This window comes from Oncorhynchus mykiss, chromosome 6 (genome assembly GCF_013265735.2).
Source record: "Oncorhynchus mykiss isolate Arlee chromosome 6, USDA_OmykA_1.1, whole genome shotgun sequence".
NCBI classification, from domain to species: Eukaryota; Metazoa; Chordata; class Actinopteri; order Salmoniformes; family Salmonidae; genus Oncorhynchus; species Oncorhynchus mykiss.
The window spans coordinates 58,636,076-58,659,036 of NC_048570.1; the positions used below are offsets into that span (position 1 = coordinate 58,636,076).

The following is a 22,961-nucleotide window of genomic DNA, read 5'->3' on the forward strand; positions in this document are numbered from 1 at the left end:
AAACTGAGCATCTGCTATCTAACTGAGAGTATCCTCATTGAAAACATCAGAAGTTCTTCAAAGGTAAATGATTTTATTTGAAGGCTTTTATGTTTTTGTTAATGTTGCGTGCTGGATGCTAACGCTAATGCTAACGCTACATGCTAACGCGAAATGCTAACTCTAGCTAGCTACTTTTACACAAATGATTGTTTTCCTATGGTTGAGAAGCATATTTTGAAAATCTGAGATGACAGTGTTGTTTACAAAAGGCTAAGCTTGAGAGATGGCATATTTATTTCATTTCATTTGCGATTTTCATAAATAGTTAACGTTGTGTTATGCTAATGAGCTTGCTGATAGATTTACACAATCCTGGATACAGGGGTTTTTTCATAGCTAAACGTGACGCAGAAAACGGAGCGATTTGTCCTAAACAAATAATCTTTCAGGAAAAACTGAACATTTGCTATCTGAGAGTCTCCTCATTGAAAACATCTGAAGTTCTTCAAAGGTAAATGATTTTTTTGAATGCTTTTCTGTTTTTTTGTGTAAATGTTGCCAGCTGAATGCTAATGCTAAATGCTACGTTAGCCATCAATACTGTTACACAAATGCTTGTTTTGCAATGGTTGAGAAGCATATTTTGAAAATCTGAGATGACAGTGTTGTTAACAAAAGGCTAAGCTTGAGAGCTAGCATATTTATTTCATTTCATTTGCGATTTTCATGAATAGTTAACGTTGCGTTATGGTAATGAGCTTGAGTCTGTATTCACGATCCCGGATCCGGGATGGGGAGATCAGAAAGGTTAAGTTAATACTTTGTAGCGCCACCTTTTGCTGCGATTACAGCTGTAAGTCGCTTGGGGTATGTCTCTATCAGTTTTGCACATCGAGAGACTGAAATGTTTTCCCATTCCTCCTTGCAAAACAGCTCGAGCTCAGTGAGATTGGATGGAGAGCATTTGTGAACAACAGTTTTCAGTTCTTTCCACAGATTCTCGATTGGATTCAGGTCTGGACTTTGACTTGGCCATTCTAACACCTGGATATGTTTATTTTTGAACCATTCCATTGTAGATTTTGCTTTATGTTTTGGATCATTGTCTTGTTGGAAGACAAATCTCCGTCCCAGTCTCAGGTCTTTTGCAGACTCCATCAGGTTTTCTTCCAGAATGGTTCTGTATTTGGCTCCATCCATCTTCCCATCAATTTTAACCATCTTCCCTGTCCCTGCTGAAGAAAAGCAGGCCCAAACCATGATGCTGCCACCACCATGTTTGACAGTGGGGATGGTGTGTTTAGCTGTGTTGCTTTTACGCCAAACATAACGTTTTGCATTGTTGCCAAAAAGTTCAATTTTGGTTTCATCTGACCAGAGCACCTTCTTCCACATGTTTGGTGTGTCTCCCAGGTGGCTTGTGGCAAACTTTAAACAACACTTTTTATGGATCTCTTTAAGAAATTGCTTTCTTCTTGCCACTCTTCCATAAAGGCCAGATTTGTGCAATATACGACTGATTGTTGTCCTATGGACAGAGTCTCCCACCTCAGCTGTAGATCTCTGCAGTTCATCCAGAGTGATCATGGGCCTCTTGGCTGCATCTCTGATCAGTCTTCTCCTTGTATGAGCTGAAAGTTTAGAGGGACTGCCAGGTCTTGGTGGATTTGCAGTGGTCTGATACTCCTTCCATTTCAATATTATCGCTTGCACAGTGCTCCTTGGGATGTTTAAAGCTTGGGAAATCTTTTTGTATCCAAATCCGGCTTTAAACTTCTTCACAACAGTATATCGGACCTGCCTGGTGTGTTCCTTGTTCTTCATGATGCTCTCTGCGCTTTTAACGGACCTCTGAGACTATCACAGTGCAGGTGCATTTATACAGAGACTTGATTACACACAGGTGGATTGTATTTATCATCATTAGTCATTTAGGTCAACATTGGATCATTCAGAGATCCTCACTGAACTTCTGGAGAGAGTTTGCTGCACTGAAAGTAAAGGGGCTGAATAATTTTGCACGCCCAATTTTTCAGTTTTTGATTTGTTAAAAAAGTTTGAAATATCCAATAAATGTCGTTCCACTTCATGATTGTGTCCCACTTGTTGTTGATTTTTCACAAAAAAATACAGTTTTATATCTTTATGTTTGAAGCCTGAAATGTGGCAAAAGGTCGCAAAGTTCAAGGGGGCCGAATACTTTCGCAAGGCACTGTATTATGTTTCACTGAGTCGTGGCTGAATGAGGACATAGATAATATATAGTTGGCTGGGTTTTCCGTGCATTATCAAGACAGAACAGCAACCTCCGGTAAGACGAAGGGTGGTGGTCTGTGTCGATTTGTCAATAACAGTGCAATCTCTAAGATTAAGGAAGTCTCAAGGTTTTGCTCACCTGAGGTAAAGTACCTCATGAAAAGCTGTAGACCATAATATTTATCAAGAGTTTTAATCTATTTTTCATCTATTTGTCTATTTGTCCATTTACCATCACTAACTGACGCAGGCACCTAGATCACACTCAACGAGCTGTCATAAGCGAACAAGAGAATGCTCAAGTAGAAGCGATGCTCGTAGTGGGCAGGGACTTTAATACAGGGAAACTTAAATCCATTTGATCTAATTGCTACCAGCATATCACATGTGCAACCAGAGGAACACAAACTATAGACCACCTTTACTCCACACACAGAGATGCGTACAAAGCTCGCCCTCCATTGGCAAATCTGAAAAATGTCCCTCTGCAACTGGATCCTGGACTTCCTGACAGGCCGCCCCCAGGTGGTAAGGGTAGGCAATAACACAACTGCCATGCTGATCCTCAAGACGGGGGCCCCTCAGGGTTGCGTGTTTAATCCCCTCCTGTACTCCCTGTTCACCCATGACTGCGTGGCCACGCACGACTCCAACACCATTATTATGTTTTCCCAACGACACAACGGTGTTAGGCCTGATCACTGACAAATATGAGACGGCCTATAGGGAAGAGGTCAGAGACCTGGCAGTGTGGTGTCAGGACAACAACCTCTCCCTCAACGTCAGCAAGACAAAGGAGCTGATTGTGGACTACAGTAAAAGAAGGGTCGAGCACACCACCATTCACATTGACGGGGCTGTAGTGGAGCGGGTGTCCTTGGTGTCCACATCACTAGCAAACTATCATGGTCCAAAAACACAAAGACAGTCATGAAGCGGGCACGACAACTCCTATTCCCTCTCAGGACACTGAAAAATGTTGACATGGTTCCTCAGATCCTCAAAAAGTTCAACAACTGCACCATCATGAGCATCCTGACTGGTTGCATCACCGCTTGGTATGGCAACTGCAAGGCATCCAACTGCAAGGCGCTACAGAAGGTACGACCCAGTACATCACTGGGGCCAAGCTTCCTGCTATCCAGGACCTTGGTACGAGGCGGTGTCAGAGGGAGGCCCTAAAAATGGTCAAAAACTCCAGTCACCCAACTCATAGACTGTTCTCTCTGCTACCTTGTGGCAAGTGGTACCGGAATTCCAAGTCTAGGTCCAAAAGGCTCCTTAACACCTTCTATCCCCAAGCCATAAAACTGCTAAACAGTTAATCGAATGGCTACATGTACTATTTGCATTGACCCCCTTTTTTTTTACGCTGCTGCTACTCGCTGTTTATTATCTATTTATAGTCACTTTACCCCTGCCTATATGTACATGTTACCTCAATTACCTTGACTATCCTCTACCCCACACATTTACACGGTACAGGTACCCCCTTCACATTGACTCGGTACAGGTACCCCCTTACCCCCATGTATAAAGCTTCATTGTTATTGTTATTGTGTTTCTTTTTTTAAAAATATACATGACCCCCCCCCCCCCCCCCCCCCCCCCCCGCCCATTGTTGGTTAAGGGCTTATAAGTAAGCATTTCACTGTTGTGTTCGGCACATGTGACAAATAAAATTGTATTTGATTTTACATTTCATAAAGGTAGGCGAGAGACCATAGCCATTACCTCAATGTCAATGAATGAGGCACAGGGAATGAGTGGAACATGATTTATAATCCAGAGGAGGGTTGACTGTGTGGATATGTCCGAAAAAAAATTCTCTATCCAAGAACGGATGAGATGATTATAATATAGTTATGCAGTGGTCTGCATATTAACTCAGATATTACACTGTAGACTAATTAATCAAGGTTTAACGACCAGTTTACAAACGGGTTTGTCACAGACAGCATATTTTTGTTTGTTTAGGTTTAATAATCCAAAAGGCTATTCGAGGCTCCATTGGTTTTTATATCAAACATAATAGAAAGCATGTTTGTTGATCCTGTAGTGTTGTGTAATAGCCATGATGTGTGAAACGCTCTAATGAATTGAACCACAATTGAGGCATCACAAAGCATTTCCCCTGCGCACAGGTGCATTCGGCATGCGTCTCCGCTATCGCATTGAAATGTTTGATGGGCTAGTGTGTCTGTCTGTCTGTCTGCGTGTGTGTGTGCGTGTGTGTGTGTATGCGCATGCACCCCCGCGGTTAACCCCTCCCCCCAAACACCACCTCCATGTGACAAGAGAGCTGTCCGGCCCCTTTCGATTCCCGTAGATCGAATTACTGGCTCTGCTCAAGCCGCAGCACAGCCCACTGCCTCTTCTCCAATCACCGGTAGCCTCGCGCTCCCCGGGTAGGCCTACTCACCAACCTACTGTCTCACATTTTGATACATCACTCCGGCGCTATTACCTCTCATCAACCCAACTCGATTTTTCCTTGCTATCCGAAGATGAGAGTGTACATCGCGGTGCCCTCTGCATGCTTTACCTCCTAACTCGGGCTCTAGACCCGCAGCTGGGACCAGAGAGAGAGTAACCTCTCTCTTCTCTCATCATCACTCGCTTGGTGTTCTACGGACACGGGGAGCGAGCCGACAGTCGACCACAATAATTGTACCGTATTTGTGTATAATTTCTCTTTCTCGTCCTCATCCTGTCTTTCACGCTGGGCACAGACAGGGAAGGAGAGAAGACCAAGGCTTCGCAATCGCTATTTCTACCGTGGAAATACATTTGGTGGGGTTTTGTGCCCTGTCCGTATTTGGTGAACCCTGGATTTAGTGAACATGGAGACGGTGGAGAAGGAGTGCGGGGCGTTAGGTGGACTATTCCAGGCGATTGTCAATGATATGAAGGTAGGTCGGGCATCATTATGACCGAAACATTTTTTTGTTTGTTGCCTGCATTTGTGAGCTGCTTGTTTTCACCCTCGAGGACATGGAACCGTTATTCTGTCACAGTGCGTCGAACGGCTACCTACCTGATAGTGACTATCCCCCAGGTTTGCGCATTCTGTCGCGTCATTGCTTTGGAAATGTTGCTTTGACAGCTACTATAATTGAATCCAATTGCTCGATCACCATTGCATGTGCTTTGTGTGTGTCAGAGCCTTGGTTTACTCTGCATAGATCAGGTTAAACCTAGTGTGTGTTAGGGTAAGCATGTGCATTCGAACACGATATGGATTATAACCATATGGATAATTTATGATTGAATAAATGTGCATGTATTCGGCTTTTATTAACACAAAATAAATGAATGTTAAGCTGTCAGATTTAACCATGCCATTTTCACTTGTCCCATGCTTCTTTTTTTTGTTTTGCGTGCCGGTAATAAAAACCGCTGTTATAAGCTCTCCCGTTTTTTAGAAAGCAGCACCATTGATTTTCTGCCAAGCTGATTTTTTTTTTAAAGAGACCGTGTGAGGTAAGCATGAGCTCCTAGAAAGCCATCACGCGTCCAGCAGTGCACACCGCTGTGCATGTCTGAATGGCCCATGGTGTCGGCCGAGCCTGCTGTATGGTCTGGCCTTCTTCTCTGGTTAGCGCAGCGATGATCCAGATGGGAAGACAGCAAGCCAGACTCCTAGCTACACCCACTGTGACTAACCAACAGATTACTTGGCATACTTAGTATGTGGACAGTCTTACGCCTTGAACAGGAAATGGTAGCGCTGACTTGGGACCAGTAACACGGCTACCGTTGTTTCCATCTCATCATCTGTGCCTTTCTTTCCACTGTGTGAGAAATCATGGGTTTGATGCTGCATCAAGGGATTTCTACGTCATCCGAGCCCCAGTCTCATGTGAATAAGGTTGGAGTAAAGCTGGTGTTCTGCATGGTTATTATTCCTGCACGGACCATCTATATCTGTGAACACCATAGGGTTGTGAAGGAGATAGGGACACGTCAAACTGCAACCTCGGATTAACAACATCCTAAAGGAAGAACCGGTGACAACCCCCCCTGCACTCATGGTTACATCTCTCTATCTTTCTCTCCCCCACATCCACCATTCTCTCTCTCTCTCTCGCTCGCTCTCTCTCTCTCTCTCTCTCTCTCTCTAGCGCTCTCTCTATCTGACACACTCATCTCATTAATTATTTTAAGACACATTTCCCATGGTCTTCATCGGATCTCTTACACCATGATAGGAGGATACTAACATATGGGTCAAATGGTCACTTCCACAGCATCCATCCTCCATGGGTCACTTGGAGTCTCAGGTTGGCCATTGCAGTGGTCTTTAGTGGGTGTCCCCACAGCAGAGTGAGATGCCACATGGTAAGATCTAAGCCACTGGCTGACTGCTGTGCTCTCATGTAACCCCAGACAACCTCATGACAACCTCATGTTGTCACTAATGACCCACCTCTCAAAGGACTGCCGTTGTTGGTGGCAGTAGAGAGGAAAACACACACACACACACACACACACAAATGGAGACCCGAGGATACCCTGTTGTTGGACAGGGATTGTCATTGCGAGGAGGGCCGCCGCTATTTGTGTCTTGATGGCTGGCTATGCTTGAGATGTTATTTGCGCTGAGTTTAACAGTAAACTCAGTGCTGTCATGCCGTCTCTGAACAATTCTTATCCTCTCCAGCTGATATATGCCCCCATGACGGATGAAGACAAAACATCTCTTCACTGAGCAATGAAATGCAAATATGCTGAATGATGCGCTATAGACTTAACACCTTGGGGAGCGCATGCCTTATGTGTGACGGGTCACGTGATCCATGTCCGAGTTAAGTGTTTCAACTGGAGGATGTCTTCCCCTCCCTCTCTCCCTCACGATCCCTTTGTTGCAGGGGGATTGACACCCCCATAGGGCATGCACAGTCACTTCTCATATGTGTCTCCTCTCCTAGAATCACTGGCTGTTTACCGGGCTTCCTCTTTGTTCACACCGCAGTAGACATGCCCAGTACAATAGCTGGCAACGCAACTGCACTAACGACACAGTCGACTACATGTAGGACACCTCTTAATTGGACGGTGCAGCGCAACACAGCACAGTGCCATGATGAGTGAACTGGAGGCCTCTCTGACATTAGCATACAGTACATGAGTCAGATGTTTCACTGAAAAGGAATGCACATTACAACCACAACGACATCAAAGAGACCCCCGTCTCCCCCTCTGTTCTCCAGAGAGAGACCCCCCCACACCGTATGGTATAATGTGGAAGAGAGAGTGAGTAGTCCTTTGTTTGCACATCTTACTTGATGAGTGTATAGGTGGGGTGTGTGTGTGCCCCTTTTAAGGAGACACAGACAGGAATATATGTGTGTGAGGGGGCTGGCTGTCTGGCAGTGTTGGCTACAGCCCTCAGGGCTATGTCTTGTTATTACATGGTTATTATGTGTGGTGACAGAGCAAGGATGGGGGGGATTTGATTTGAAAGCACAGGGTGTCACATTCATGGTCAGCTTGTCTCTCTATAGGCTGGCCCAGTGTGTGCTGACCACACACTCAGTGCAGTGCCAGTAGAGACAGACAGAGTCAGGGGGTACCTGGGACTAGAGTGAAGACGGAAGGCAGGAGAAGTCCACGACGTGGTCTGTTTGCCAGCTGGACTGTTTCCATTCTCAGGCCCTGACACACTTCTTTTCAAGGTGTGCATACCAGTCTGTCTCAGACAGGCATGCTGCCTTCACACAACGAGACACGGCCATCTGGCTCAGAGTGTTTATGTGTGTGTGTGTGTGTGCGCACCAGAGTATTCTGGAATGATTGCCTTGTCAAGTTGTGTGTCTTTTTGACGATTCATAGTTTGTGTGTGTGTTATTGGTCATGTGGTAGTCGGATGTTTATTTTTCCTCTGATTGTCTTCTTTGTAGCATGGCTTGTGAGTGTTTGTATATGGATAATGTTGTGTCGTCTCACCTTTGTGTCAGAGTGGCAACAACGTTAACAAACAGATGAATGTGGGATGAACCACAAAGCTTGTGCTTTCCAAAATACATGCTAAGTTTTGACAGTTTCTTCCCATGACTTAGAGAATTGAAACAACCCCATACAGGCACAATATGTGTGTGTGTGTGTGTGTTGCCTGGCTAACTTGGGGAGATCCCACAGCATTTCTCAGAATGCGTGTTAACTGCTGCACGTGTGACCCATTTCTGGACACTGCCTTTGGGCCGATAGGCAGAGGACCAGAGAGGCCATCCCATCCATCCTCGTGACTCATGTGTCCGTGCTCCCCCAAAACTATCATCCCGTTTGTTTGGGGCCATTGATGCCATAACAACGTGCAGGGCCCTGGCTCTCTGAATGAGCACCTGTTCTCTTGTCTCTCGTTAGGCTCGTTAGAGACGAATCGACTGGTTTCAGATTGAGAAATCACATTGGGACATTGCCAGTGGTTCTCAGTTCAGGCTTTGTCGGGCCTGTCAAACTCATCTCATCACATTCATTTGTTGACTGTAAAACCACTCAGCGCATTGATAAGTAAAGAACGGGGGAAAGAAATGGTTTCAAATCACACCAAAAATTGCACCGTAATTTAAAAAAAAATCTACCTACTGGAGGAACAAAATCCACTGTCCACTGTTCTCTCATGCAAAGGTATTTAGTGTGGTTTTCCATTCACTATACCCCTGATGTTACTATGGGGCTTACTGGGTCCAGTAAAAAGGAGGATGATGCTGACCGTTATCCTCAAGTACACCCCGACCTCCAACAAGACACATCTGCATTCCTCACTGTCTCTGCATGATGGACAGCCGTCGGCGACCATCCCCACCAATGAGAGTGCCACAAAATGCTACCTGCTTTTCCGTCACAGACCTGTCATGTGTTTTAACGCCACAATATACAGTATCTCAGAGTGGTGGCAGTGAGTCACACGGAGGACCTCAGTGAAGACTCCCATTTCAATTAGGCTGAGTGGTGCACCCACTGCCACTACACAAATACAACTTTGGAGACCTGGGACAACTAGACCTGGGATGGGGAGGGAGATAGTGAGTGAGAGAGGTAAGATGGATGACTAGAAGAAAGAAGGGAGATGATGGGTTGAAAGGATGAGAGAACATATGAGGTAGAATGAAAGGCACAAAGTGATACAGAAAGAGACAGACATAGATTGAGAGAGAGACCGGAATGGAGAGAGAGAGCGACTGACATGGAGGAAGAAGCTGTGCCTTTTCCTATTAAGCGATTTCCATTATTCATTTCTGCAAGGCTGCAGGCTGCTGTGGTAAATGGTGAAGAGGGAGATTACCCCCCCCCCCCCACCCTCTATCAATCATTCACACTAGCAAGTCCGATGCACTGTGTGGGTGGGGGTTATGAGATTGAACCAAACCTGCTATTTTGATCAAGTGCCTGGCAGTGCTTGACACTACTGAGACACACTGAGCAGCCCAGGCCCCAGCCAGAGACACCTATAGTCATCAGCCTCCACCGGCCATCCCTCCGTCTCTCTGGGTAGCTCCACTCACCTCCATCCTCATCTCCCGTTTTTTTTATGGCTGAAGAAACAAAAAGTAACAAGAAATTAGTGGGAACTTTGGGTCTCACCTTATCTGCTTGCGATGTCTGGGAAGTATAAGGTCAAGCTCAGGAGAATGTAGCAAATGCATTCACATACGTATTTAAAAATTCTAATGACATCAACAGAGACTATGATTAACAGTGTCCCATGGTAGAAAGGGCGGGCAGGATAGTTTTGTTTTTATAACTATGTTTAGATTGGTAAGATCCTCTTCCTCATAAATTATGCAACACGCAATCTTTCTGTTTCATCTGATAACAACTTGCTGCCTGTATCCTGATGTCATTTGAGAGCAATGATTTGCCAACATGATGTAAAGGTAACCTATATCTGTCCTCAGGTAAGAACCCAGCAGTGTATTTAGTTGGTGTGAAGCAACAACAGTGGGGACAGAGCCAATACTATTCACGTACAGTGCAGGGGATGGAGAAGACTGGATCCAGAGGTTATATTTAGGCAATTTCACAGTAACGGAATTGTGCTTTGACTCAGATTTTTCACTTTAAAATGTAAGCCAAACAAAAACCATCGATTTCAAAGTTTAACAGACCGTACCACTACGCACGAGGACAACTCTGAACAATTTACACAGAACATTTCACAAAAACACATGTACTGGAAGCACTGTGCAGAAGTAAAGTTCAACCGTAGTTTTTTGGGACCACATTTTCCAAAAACTCCGTTAGAAACCCAGTGCAGTCAAACATTAGATTTGTACTGTGTTTCATATATATATATTTCCACACTAAATGGTTTGAATAATATTGTGAAAATTATGATATTTCCCTTTAAATGTAAGAGCTGTTTGAAAAGACCGCCTGACATTTCCTGTTTTGGTGGGATGGAGTTTTGGCCTACCCGGTGACATCACCAGACAGTACATTTGTTAATTGACCAATAAGAAATATTGTTCTAAACCTCTGCCACTAACAACTCGTTTTCAGTTTTTCCCTCTCCACTCCCAGACAGTCCTACTGGGGACAGTCCTGTTTACTTTTGACCATTTTAATTGTTACCCAGAAGTTATTTGATATTGAGATAAAAAAATGTTTACATTTTCAAAGATTACAATTCAAACATGTCTGCGGAAAGAATGGAGTGTTAGCTATGACATGACACCTTGAGTTATTGAACTACAGTAGTTGAAGTGGATTTGCATCCGGGGAACAGAATTACGGTAACTCAATTACATCATGGGTCCCTGATGCGTAATATACAGAAATGCATCATTATGGATTTGAATGGCATTCTCTTCATGGGGATGTATCCTGAATTGGTGTAGAAATATGCAATATATTTTGCATATTTGAATATTGTTCTACAGACTAGCTATTATTGTAATGTGCTCTACCCTAGTGTGCTCTACTGTACTAAACTCTACTGTACCTTTATTTACTGTTCTGTTCGCTACGGTGCTCTACTGTACTGTACTGTACTCTCCAAACTTGTGAAACATAGACATCCATGACTGGTTCAGATGTGGTCCTGCCAGGGCGGACTGACCAAAGTTCAACCACGTTTCAACGTCCATGGACGTCCTGTGGCAGTCGGGGTTCAGTGGGTGAGGATGCTTGTTGCAGGAAATGGAACGAGGGCAGGTGGTTGTATGTGTCATGGTAGGGGTCAGTAAGAGTCACGAGAGGTGACATTAGCTGGAGAGAGAGGGAGAAGAAAGAGAGAGAGTGAGACAGAGAGAGAGAGAGAGTTGGAGACAGGAAAAGCGAGAGGGAGAGAGAGAGAGTTGGAGACAGGGAAAGTGAGAGGGAGAGAGAGAGTTGGAGACAGGAAAAGCGAGAGGGAGAGAGAGAGAGTTGGAGACAGGGAAAGTGAGAGGGAGAGAGAGAGAGTTGGAGACAGGGAAAAGTGAGAGGGAGAGAGAGAGAGTTGGAGACAGGGAAAAGTGAGAGGGAGAGAGAGAGAGTTGGAGACAGGGAAAGTGAGAGGGAGAGAGTTGGAGACAGGGAAAGTGAGAGGGAGAGAGTTGGAGACAGGGAAAGTGAGAGGGAGAGAGTTGGAGACAGGGAAAGTGAGAGGGATAGAGAGAGAGTTGGAGACAGGGAAAGTGAGAGGGAGAGAGTTGGAGACAGGGAAAGTGAGAGGGAGAAGAGAGAGAGAGAGTTGGAGACAGGGAAAGTGAGAGGGAGAAGTGAGAGAGAGAGAGTTGGAGACAGGGAAAGTGAGAGGGAGAGAGTTGGAGACAGGGAAAGTGAGATGGAGAGAGTTGGAGACAGGGAAAGTGAGAGGGAGTGGTTGTCCAGACTGTTTTCACAGTTTTGCTTTGACTACCAGATGACAGAAAGGGGGAAAAACCAACAGTTATGAGCTGAACATTAAAAGTATGCCAGTGGAAGGGAGGACAGTAGCAGATGACCCAACTGTGGTTAGTGTCATTTTGTTACTTTCTTAATGACTTAATAATTCATTAACAAAACAAAATGTAATAATTAATAAACAAAATTGGTATCAGTAAAAACACTAATAACTCATTTTGTAGGTCTACCTTTACTTGTTACTTCTGTGAACTTTATTATCCTCCCTCACGAGGGAGAGAAAAGAGAGAAAATATCTGAAAGATATGCAGGTTTTTGGTAATGGAATTACAAGGCACAATGTTTCTTTAAGTCACAGAAGGCGATCACTTTCTCGTAATAACAGAGGCACGCATTTGTGTCTCACAGGCACTTTGAGATTCGACATAGTATCTATCCTCCGGTAATGTAAACGTTACTGAGAAAACTCCAACCCAGTGTTTGCGTTGTTCATACCAGTAGTGGAGACGTCAAGTTTCAGGACAAAAGATAGAACATCACACTTAGTGCAGTGGAGGCTACTGAGGGGAGGACGACTCATAATAATGTCAGGAAAGGAACTAATGGGATGGCATCAAACACATGGAACCCAAGTGTTTGATGTGTTTGACACCATCCCACAGATTCCCGCTCCAGCTACTACCACAAGCCTGTCCTCCCCAGTTAAGGGTGCCACCAACCTCCTGTGACATAGTGAACATTTCTGTTCAATCAAACTTGTCAGGTGCGTTGCCCGCGTCCAGCCCTCCAGCTGAACACATTTGGTCTGCTGATACGGTAAAGCCCTTGGAGGAATCTATTTTCCTGGGTCGAAGTAGCAGGAGCTCTCCTGATCTGGAGATAACGCATCGCGAGGTAGTAGACGTCGCGGTGGCTCGCGTTTGTGCGCGTAGCTCTGCTTCCGATGACTTAATGAAGCTTAGCCGCATGCGTCTATTAACCCTTTGCCCTCCCCTGTCTGTGCCCTGTCCTTGTTCCGACAGCCTGTAAAGGGGCTTCCTAGTAAGCTAGGGAATCACCATTCGTTCCTTGTCTCATACAGTTGCTATAGAGGGAATGTCTACAGTATCCTTTCCAGCACATCCAAAATGGGATCTATTATATTAGCATAAAGAACTGTGAAATTAGCCTCTATTGTGTGGATGTTTTATTTCTCTTTAAAAGTCTGAATTGGCCCGATTTTAAAGAGCTGGAATTGGGCTAATCCACGGTTTATGTCATCCTCCAGAGAACAAAGGAACAAAGAGGAAGCTGTGAGCTTTTCATTTGCTCAAGTAAATATGGTTGGTTCGCTCAACAACAGAACAGAATTCAAGTCCGCTGAGCACAGATATAGGCTACTGGACTGTAAACTCCCTGGACAGTTCCACAGAGTCCAGCTAGCCCATCATGTAACCTACCACCGTTAACCTTTTGAGGAGTTAGTGAGAGCTGGTGGAAGGGAGAGTTAATGCGCTGCATGTCTAGGGGTAGTCAGGCATGAGATGTGTTACTATGGAGTTTTCTGTGTGCCGTCACTACTGTGAGGATGTCTTTATGTGCAGAAGAGGAAGTGGTGATGCAATAGCATGTTATCAGTGGCTGAGTGTCCTTTTGAGGAGTGGCAGCCAGCATGCCCTGGCAGAACACTGTCACTCACTCTAAAGGTTCTATTAACGTTGCAGTTATGTGATGCTACTGTTTGTATGCCTTGACTTCCAGGGACGCAAACAACAATGCAATGTCAATGTTGCAATGTAATGTAATGTGGACCCAGAGTGGCGCAGCGGTCTAAGGCACTGCATCGCAGTGCTAGGGGCGTCACTACAGACCCGGGTTCAATCCCAGGCTGTATCACAATGAGCTGTGATTGGGGGGGATGCAAAATTTGGCCCAGCGTCGTCTGGGTTACGGGAGGGTATGGCTGGTGTTGGCTGTCATTGTAAATAAGAATTTGTTCTTAATTAACTGACTTGCCTAGTTAAATAAAGGTAAAATCAAAATGCAGAAAGATTTGTTGTCTTTACTCTGCATCATCAGTCTGCCTCTGGATTGTTTTTTTTCTTCTGATTAGAGTGCACCTTTAATGGCTCTGTTTTTCCACTTGGTTAAGCTAAAGGAAAAATAGCCTGCTCTCTTTACTTGGGAACCATCCAGGCGGCTGGATGGATGGAGAGAGGTACTTATCCCATTGTTTGTGGGTCAGGTTGCAAGTCGAGTAGGAGTGAGTGAGTGATTCATTGAGGAGGATTGGAAATAAAATATCCCCAGGCCTACAATGAACCTAATAAACAACCGTTACACTATCAGGCACCGCCAGGATCCCCTCAATTGGATTAAAATGGCCTAATATGGTAATGAGGGATGGGCTGGTGTGATTGTAATGGAGAGGCGGCGTCGCCCGCTCCGTATCTCCTATCCACAAGGCCTCTCCTGACAGACGTCAGGCTTGCAACATTGCAAGATTAGAGCACTTCAAACACAGACGGGGGACCGCAGGGAAATGCTGCTCTGATTTCGGACCAAATTAACTGACGTCAAACACCAGGAATGAGACGTCAGATCAAAGGGCCCCCTGTAGCCCCCGTGACATCCCAGCTCCTCTGCTCCGGTCGGGTACTGCCCATTAAATGCTCCTCTTCATCCTCTCTCTTTCCTGTCTCCCTTTCTTCCATTCTCTTTCCCTTTCCAACATATCCCCCTTTCCCTTCTCTCCAGTCTCTTTTGTCTTTTCCTCCAGCTATCTCCCTGGCTCTTATCCCCTCACCCCCTCTCTCCCTGCATGCTGGGGGTTTGGAGACGGCAGGGGGACTTGGGTGCACTTGCTCATGTAGATCTCCGACCCCCAGCTGTGCTGTGGAGTGAGGCTTATTTCAGCCTTGGACACACAGCGGTCTGATCTGCTGCTCTCAAATCCGGGCCGGAGCGTCTGACAACAAAGGCAGAGAGAGGTGCGGAGGGCTCGAAACACACTCTGCCCTGCAGGTAGAAGAGATGTAGTCAACATGTAACACCATGTACTCACAGGAGGTTGGTGGCAGCTTAATTGGGGAGGACGTGTCCGTGGTAATGGCTGGAGCGGAATGGGTGGAATGGTATCAAACACATGGTTTCCACCTGTTTGATGCCGTTCCATTCACTCCGTTCCAGCCATTATAATGAGCCGTCCTCCCTTCAGCAGCCTCCACTGCATTTACTACTATTTACCTCGTGGATCATTTGTGTGTGATAATGGGTGTGAACAAAGAGGAAATGACACGTAAATAGGGGGAAAAAAGAAGAGAACTTCACACGGTCATTTTGGGGTGCAAATATCGTGTTTGATTTGCGTTGCCATTCATTGCTTCCTTTGATATCTGCCCGGTGCCGGGGGCTGGTGGAAACAGAGGATGTGTTGCCCAATCACAGACAGTGATGACTCAGACCAGGGAACACAGACATTTTAGCCAGAATATTCTGCTGCTCACAGGAGGTGCAATGCTGCACATAAAGTGCTTATTTTATGTTTGAAAAAAGGGTTCCAAAGGAGTTCTTTGGCTGTCCCCATAGGAGAACCCTTTAAAGAACCATCTACACGGAACCCAAAAGGGTTCTACCTGGAACCGAAATGATTCTACTTGGAACCAAAAATGGTTCTTCAAAGGGTTCTCCTATGGGGACAGCCAAAGAACCCTTTTAGGTTCTAGATAGCACCTCATTTTTCTAAGAGTGTAGTGCGCAAACACAGGTCTAGAGCATACAACGTTGACTTGTGTTGTATGTGAGTTGTGAGTGAAAACGGTGTCACGCTTTTCGTCCTCCTCGTCTGAGGAGGAGTAGGAGAGATCGGACCAATATGCAGCGTGGTACGTGTCCATGTAAATTTTTTCAACAGAACACTAAACAAAAAAACAACGGGGAATGAAACGAAACAGTTCTGAAAGGTGACATACACTAAACAGAAAACATTCACCCACAAAACACAGGTGGGAAAAGGCTTCCTAAGTGTGATTCTCAATCGGAGACAACGAACGACACCTGCCTCTGATTGAGAACCATACCAGGCCAAACACATAAACACAACCTAGAAAAACAAACATAGACTGCCCACCCCCAACTCACGCCCTGACCATACTAACACAAAGACAAAATAGAGGAACTAAGGCCAGAACGTGACAAACAGTCAAAGGTCCTGTCAGATGTTTGTACAGATCATGCACCAGTTGCATTGCATAATGTCCTTCTAACGTGTCCCTCTTTATGTATTTATTCCCAGTGTTCATACCCAGTGTGGGAAGACTTCAGTGCCAAGGCCACCAAACTGCACTCCCAGCTCAGGTAAGCCCCAGCCACTGTCCTGTGTCTACTAGAGCTGTGCCCGTCAATGAGATTCCCAGCCAGTGCCATTGACAACAATGTAATCCCCCTCTGTTCTGTTCTGAGGCGCCAGATCTGCTGACTATGTTTGTTTATGTTGAAATGACTGGGGTTGTGAACTGGTGCCAATCATGTGTCTGTCCTGTCTGCTCTGTCCCGCTCTGCTCTGCTCTCAGGACCACAGTGCTGGCAGCTGTGGCCTTCCTGGATGCCTTTCAGAAGGTGGCAGACATGGCCACCAACACCAGAGGTACGTGAGCTTCCAGATGTGTGTGTGTGTGTGTGTGTGTGTGTGTGTGTGTCTGTGTGTGTGTGTGTGTGTGTGTGTGTGTGTAGTGTAAGTTCTGAATACGTCTGTGAGTGTGGGGATGGGGGTATCCCAGCTGATTTGGGTTAATCTTTGGAGGGCAGGCTTTCCAGAGGAGGATAGAGAGACAGATTTGTGATTAGAGGATCACTCCTCCTGTTGTTGTGTGGACAGATTGTCATGCATGCATCTAGTTAAAGAAACCACAGAATGAAGTGTGTGTGTGTGTGTGTGTGCCTGTGTGTCGGTGTTCCTTTATGTGAGTGAATAACATCAGTTCTACTTGGATACGAGTTAAGGGAACAGATCCTCTTACGTCACACTCCGTGCCGATAGGGATGTGGTTTTTTATTGACAGTCACTTGATAGGATGTTATCAGCTTTAATACATTAGTTTACTGTTTCAAAAGTTGTTTGACACCGTGCTTGAAGTAACATTCTCTGTGAACTTTGAGGAGTTTTCATCCCTGAATTAGCTGTGTTTAGGGAGCAGAGATGGAGATGAATGGAGATGAATGGAGCATCATCCCACCGGATAATGTGAGGAGGGGAGAACAAAGGCTTGGTTTATAGTACAAGAGAGAGAAGATGTGGCAAGCGGCTGGGCAGCAGCGTTCTTTTTGGCTGGGGGCTCTGGGCATTGTTAGGAGACTGTGCTGAGCTCCTTTCAGCAGTCTTACTAGGGGGAACACTCAGGCTTGTTTTATGGCATGAGCAGAGGGACAATACAGACTGTAGGCCTTATAATGAAGCTACATTTCCTAGGGATATGGAATACTGGGCCCTATTGGGTGTGGCTCTTGTACTGAATGTGTGTGTGTGTGTGTTTATGGGTGTGTGCCTGTGTGTGTGTGTGTGTGTGTGTGTGTGTGTGTGTGTGTGTGTGCGGGCGTTTGTGCGTGTTTGCCCCCCTCCTCCCTGCGTGTGCATTTGTGTGCAAGTGTGTGTGATAATACAAGTGCGCGCATTGGTGTGTGTGAGACCCCACCAGGCGTTGAAATTTTTAATGAGCTGACAGGGTTGGTTGCTTCCTGTCTGGCCTGTAAAAGCAGTGAGGGGCACATCCTAGTGATCCTACATCCTCCAGAGACCACAGGGGCCCACCTAGGGCAGGACACACACACAGACACACACCGCCGGGCACAGAGGGAGGAAATACACTATAGTGTAGGAGAGGAGATGTAGGAAAGGAGAGAGAGAGAGATAGGAGGTGCTTCAAGGAGACGGATCAAGGTATTATGTCAGAGACCGAAGAGGAAGGAGATTGAAGATAATGTCCTTTTTTCCTCTCTCTCTTCTTGCTGTAGTAGAAGAGTGTGAGGATTCAGCAGTAATGTATGGAGTTTAGAAATCTCCGGTGCGTGTGTGTGTGTGTCTGTTATTCCTGCCACAGTCCAGTTGTGGCCGTGACTGTGGCAGATGCTAGCTGTGATTATTGGAGATTTGTGGTGGGGACCGTGGGGCACTGCTGCCCCATCGAATGTAGGTCACAGACCTGTGGGCTCCACATGGCTCATCCATGGCCACACACACCCTCACACACACACACACACACACACACACACACACACACACACACACACACACACACACACACACACACACACACACACACACACACACACTTGCACAGCATCAGCAGTCAGGCACATCTGTACAGTATGTTTATCTGCTGCGCATTCCAACACGCTGCATGAGATGTTCTCCCTGTATTGGAGGAGATATGTGGTAACTACAACATACAGTAGAGCAATAATTCTCAATGAAGTGACTCAATACGAACGCACAATTCTCCCTCTGACTGCCTCGTGTGTTCTAATAGACCTTTCCCATGAACAAAGCCAGTTCAATGGTGTCTCCTAAGTAATTGTCCCTTCTGGCCATTTAGAATATGAATGTCTCGTGTGTGTGTGTGTGTGTGTGTGTGTGTGTGTGTGTGTGTGTGTGTGTGAGAGAGCTCCGTCTGTCTTTTAATTAATTATTTTATTTATTTCACCTTTATTTAACCAGGTAGGCAAGTTGAGAACAAGTTCTCATTTACAATTGCGACCTGGCCAAGATAAAGCAAAGCAGTTCGACACATACAACGACACATGGAGTAAAACAAACATACAGTCAATAATACAGTATAAACAAGTCTATATACGATGTGAGCAAATTAGGTGAGATAAGGGAGGTAAAGGCAAAAAGGCCATGGTGGCAAAGTAAATACAATATAGCAAGTAAAACACTGGAATGGTAGATTTGCAATGGGAGAATGTGCAAAGTAGAAATAAAAATAATGGGGTGCAAAGGAGCAAAATAAATAAATAAATAAAATACAGTAGGGAAAGAGGTAGTTGTTTGGGCTAAATTATAGGTGGGCTATGTACAGGTGCAGTAATCTGTGAGCTGCTCTGACAGTTGGTGCTTAAAGCTAGTGAGGGAGATAAGTGTTTCCAGTTTCAGAGATTTTTGTAGTTCGTTCCAGTCATTGGCAGCAGAGAACTGGAAGGAGAGGCGGCCAAAGAAAGAATTGGTTTTGGGGGTGACTAGAGAGATATACCTGCTGGAGCGTGTGCGACAGGTGGGAGATGCAATGGTGACCAGCGAGCTGAGATAAGGGGGGACTTTACCTAGCAGGGTCTTGTAGATGACATGGAGCCAGTGGGTTTGGCGACGAGTATGAAGCGAGGGCCAGCCAATGAGAGCGTACAGGTCGCAATGGTGGGTAGTATATGGGGCTTTGGTGACAAAACGGATTGCACTGTGATAGACTGCATCCAATTTGTTGAGTGTCTGTCTGTCCCAGCCCCACGGGGTGAAGCAACTCTCTCTCTCCCATGCTCTGTTCTCAGAATATAGTACAGAACATAGAAATAGTTGGTTCTAGTTCCGTGCTACAGAACACCAGCCTCTTCTCTCAAGGAGTGGTGATGTTCTGTGGTTTTCTGTTCTAGAACAACAACAAAAACAAAAGAAACAAGCCTCAGGTCCATGTGGAGCTGCTGAGCCCAGTTCCCTGCTCCATAGCCATGCTCTTGGCCCAGCTTGAGGCAGATGCTATGCTAAACCTGATCTGGATCCCCACAGGTCCAGCTGTAACAAATCTAGATGTCCTGTAGAATCGTGTGTGTGTGTGTGTGTGTGTGTGTGTGTGTGTGTGTGTGTGTGTGTGTGTGTGGAACTGCTCAGATCCAGCTGGAACGCATACAGGTGTTGTGTGGGGATGGCGCTGGAGCGAGCCGGGGCTAACAGAGGTTGCCCATTGGTCAGGGGCCCTATGTAGGCCTCTTCTCTGAGGAGACTGACTGTCAACTAACAGACTGCAGGATCAAACAGAATAGACTGGACCGCAGACAGGACCTAGAGGGAGGTATGGAATGAGACAGAGGGGTGCGTGTCTGAATGTTGAGAGTAGAGAGCAGAGGTATGGAGCGAGAGAGGGTGCTATGAGTGAAGGAAAACGTGAGTGTCAACTCCCTGACAAGGGGCAAACCAGGCTTTCATCTTGCTGGTGGGGGGCCGCTGTGGTCCGGAATTGGTGGTTTGGGGTGGGGGTGGGGGGGCATGCTTCCCGTCTCTAATAACCTGTCCTCTGCCTCTCACTGAGCAGCCTTTTACTACTCATCTTCCTCCTCATCTTCCTCCACACAGCTGCCCATTTGCACATTTACTGTTACTTTTCTTCTCTCTCTCTCACACACAGGGATTACTAATTATTTTGACTGCACATTCTCTTTCTTTTTTCAAAACAAATATAATTTGCCAAACCCTCTCGTGGAAGGATAGTTATTGAGAGCTATAATAAGTACCAGGGTGAGAGACATGACCACTGAAAGGCTGAATTAACGATGGCCACCGCTGACATTGGAACCAGTGTGTATGGCCCTTTTCGAAGCTGATAGCCGTTTTCTGTCGGATAAAAAGTGAATTCATTTCAGAGAATACAAATAACAAAAGCTTTTTTTGGCTCATATTCTGTGCTCTCTGTATACACATCTCTCTCTCTCTCTTCAATTTGTTTCAATGATTTTTTGGGGCATGGGAAACATCTGTTTACATTGCCAAAGCAATTGAAATAGGTAATAAAAAAAGTGAAATAAAGAATTAACAGTAAACATTACACTTACAAAAGTTCCAAAGGAATAGAGACATTTCATATTATGGCTATGTACAGTGTTGTAACAATATGCAAATAGTTAAAGTACAGAAGGGAAAATAAATAAACATAAAAATGGGTTGTATTTACAATGGTGTTTGTTCTTCACTGGTTGCTCCTTTCTTGTGGCAACAGGTCACAAATATTGCTGCTGTGATGGCACACATTTCACCTAAAAGATAAGGGAGTTTTTCAAATTGGATTTATTATCGAACTCTTTGTGGGTCTGTGTAATTTGAGGGAAATATGTGTCTCTAACATGGTCATACATACATGGGAAGATGGCGCTGGAGAGCAAGACTGACGTTTTACGTATTCCTAACCAATTTAGTTTTTTTGTTCGTTTCTGCGTTGTTTGTAACTTATTTTTTAAACTTATTTTGTACATAATGTTGCTGGTACCGTCTCTTATGACTGAAAATAACTTTCAGTCACCACGGACTGGCAGAATATTATTTTCCTTTAACGAGTCCAACGAGCCTGATGTGAATGATATACTGCTTTCCCGGGATAATACAAATAAAATAGATGACCTATGCAGAAGATTAAACTACCAACGGGACATTCAAAACGGCAATATCGTATGCTTCACGGAGTCGTGGCTGAACGATGGTTATACGCTGTATCGGTAGGACAGAACAGCGGCATCTGGTAAGACAAGGGACTGAAAAGATTTTGCATGGGTCCTTAGATCCTCAAAAGTTTCTACAGCTGCACCATCGAGAGCCTGACTGGTTGCATCACTGCCTGGTATGGCAACTGCTTGGTCTCCGACTGCAAGGCACTACAGAGGGTAGTGTGTATGGCCCAATACATCACTGGGGCCAACCTTCCTGTCATCCAGGACCTCTATACTAGACGGTGTCAGAGGAAGGCCCTAAAATTTGTCAAAGACTCCAGCCACCCCAGTCATAAACTGTTCTCTCTGCTACCGCATGGTAAGCGGTACCGGAGCGCCAAGTCTAGGTCCAAGAGGCTTCTAAACAGCTTCTACCTCCAAGCCATAAGACTCCTGAACATCGAATCAAATGGCTATCCGGACTCTTACACTGCTGCTACTCTCTGTTGTTATCATCTATGCAAAGTCACTTAATAACTCTACCTACATGTACATATTACCCCCGCATATTGACTCTGTACCGGTACCCCCCTGTATATAGTCTTGCTATCATTATTTTACTACGGCTCTTTAATTACTTGTTACTTTTATTTCTTATTTTTCTTCATATGTTTTATTTTTATTAAACTGCATTGTTGGTTAGCGGCTCGTAAGTACACATTTCACTGTAAGGTCTACACCTGTTGTATTTGGCACATGTGACTAATACAATTTGATTTGGCAGGATGTTAGGAAGTGTAGCTCAGTTTCCACCTCATTTTGTGGGCAGTGTGAACATAGCCTGTCTTCTCTTGAGAGCCATGTTTGCCTACGGCGGCCTCTCTCAATAGCAAGGCTTTGCTCACTGAATCTGTAGATAGTCAAAGCTTTCCTGAATTTTGGGTCTCTCTCTCTCTCTCTCTCTCTTTATTTATTTATTCTTTGCCCCCACAGTTGAAGCACTAAAACCTGGGGCTATCCCAAAAGCCTCGCTACCCACAAAGATTGGCAATGTAGCCTGGTCATAAAGAGTCCACTCAGATGTGCTCAGTGCAAGATGAGCTCGTACACGACTTCATCTGGGTGTTTTACGGCCTGCTTGCATGAGTTGAATAGGAAGGCCTATAATGAACATCATAAATCTGATTCATACACGAGGGGGCAAAATGACTCCCTCTAGAAGGCAGAACAAACATGGCTGCCAGCTCAGCAAATGGTAGCATGGAGCCTAATGGAGGGAATGAGGAGCAAAACGGTGTGTGCCTGTGTGTGGTGACCTCTAAAGAATGTTATTTGTTTTTATTTGTTTCTCCAGTTCTAATATTGGCTTGAGCGCTAAATGCAGGCTGACATTGGACAGTCACTGAGCTCATGAGTATGTAGTCAAAGACATCACATAAAATTGGAACAGGTTGTGTTTCTGATTGCTTTAGCAGTTAGACATCTCTAATCCCCAAACATTTCAATGTCCA

At 45.3% G+C, this 22,961-nt stretch overlaps 1 protein-coding gene across 11 annotated transcripts in view; it reads left to right on the plus strand.

The window, feature by feature from the left end:
• Positions 1-4,578: 4,578 nt before the first annotated feature.
• LOC110526245 (protein MTSS 2) overlaps positions 4,579-22,961 on the plus strand; it is a 92,037-nt gene continuing 73,654 nt past the window's right edge. For 5 of the 11 annotated variants that reach the window (XM_036980598.1, XM_036980603.1, XM_036980601.1 and 2 more), the window contains exons 1-3: positions 4,579-5,150; positions 16,343-16,404; positions 16,620-16,693. In XM_036980598.1, the coding sequence (XP_036836493.1) occupies positions 5,082-5,150; positions 16,343-16,404; positions 16,620-16,693 (205 nt within the window). In that variant the 5' untranslated portion in view covers positions 4,579-5,081. Of the gene's footprint in view, positions 5,151-16,179; positions 16,256-16,342; positions 16,405-16,619; positions 16,694-22,961 lie in introns of those variants that run through there. The other 6 variants (XM_036980607.1, XM_036980608.1, XM_036980600.1 and 3 more) reach the window with 2 other exon arrangements.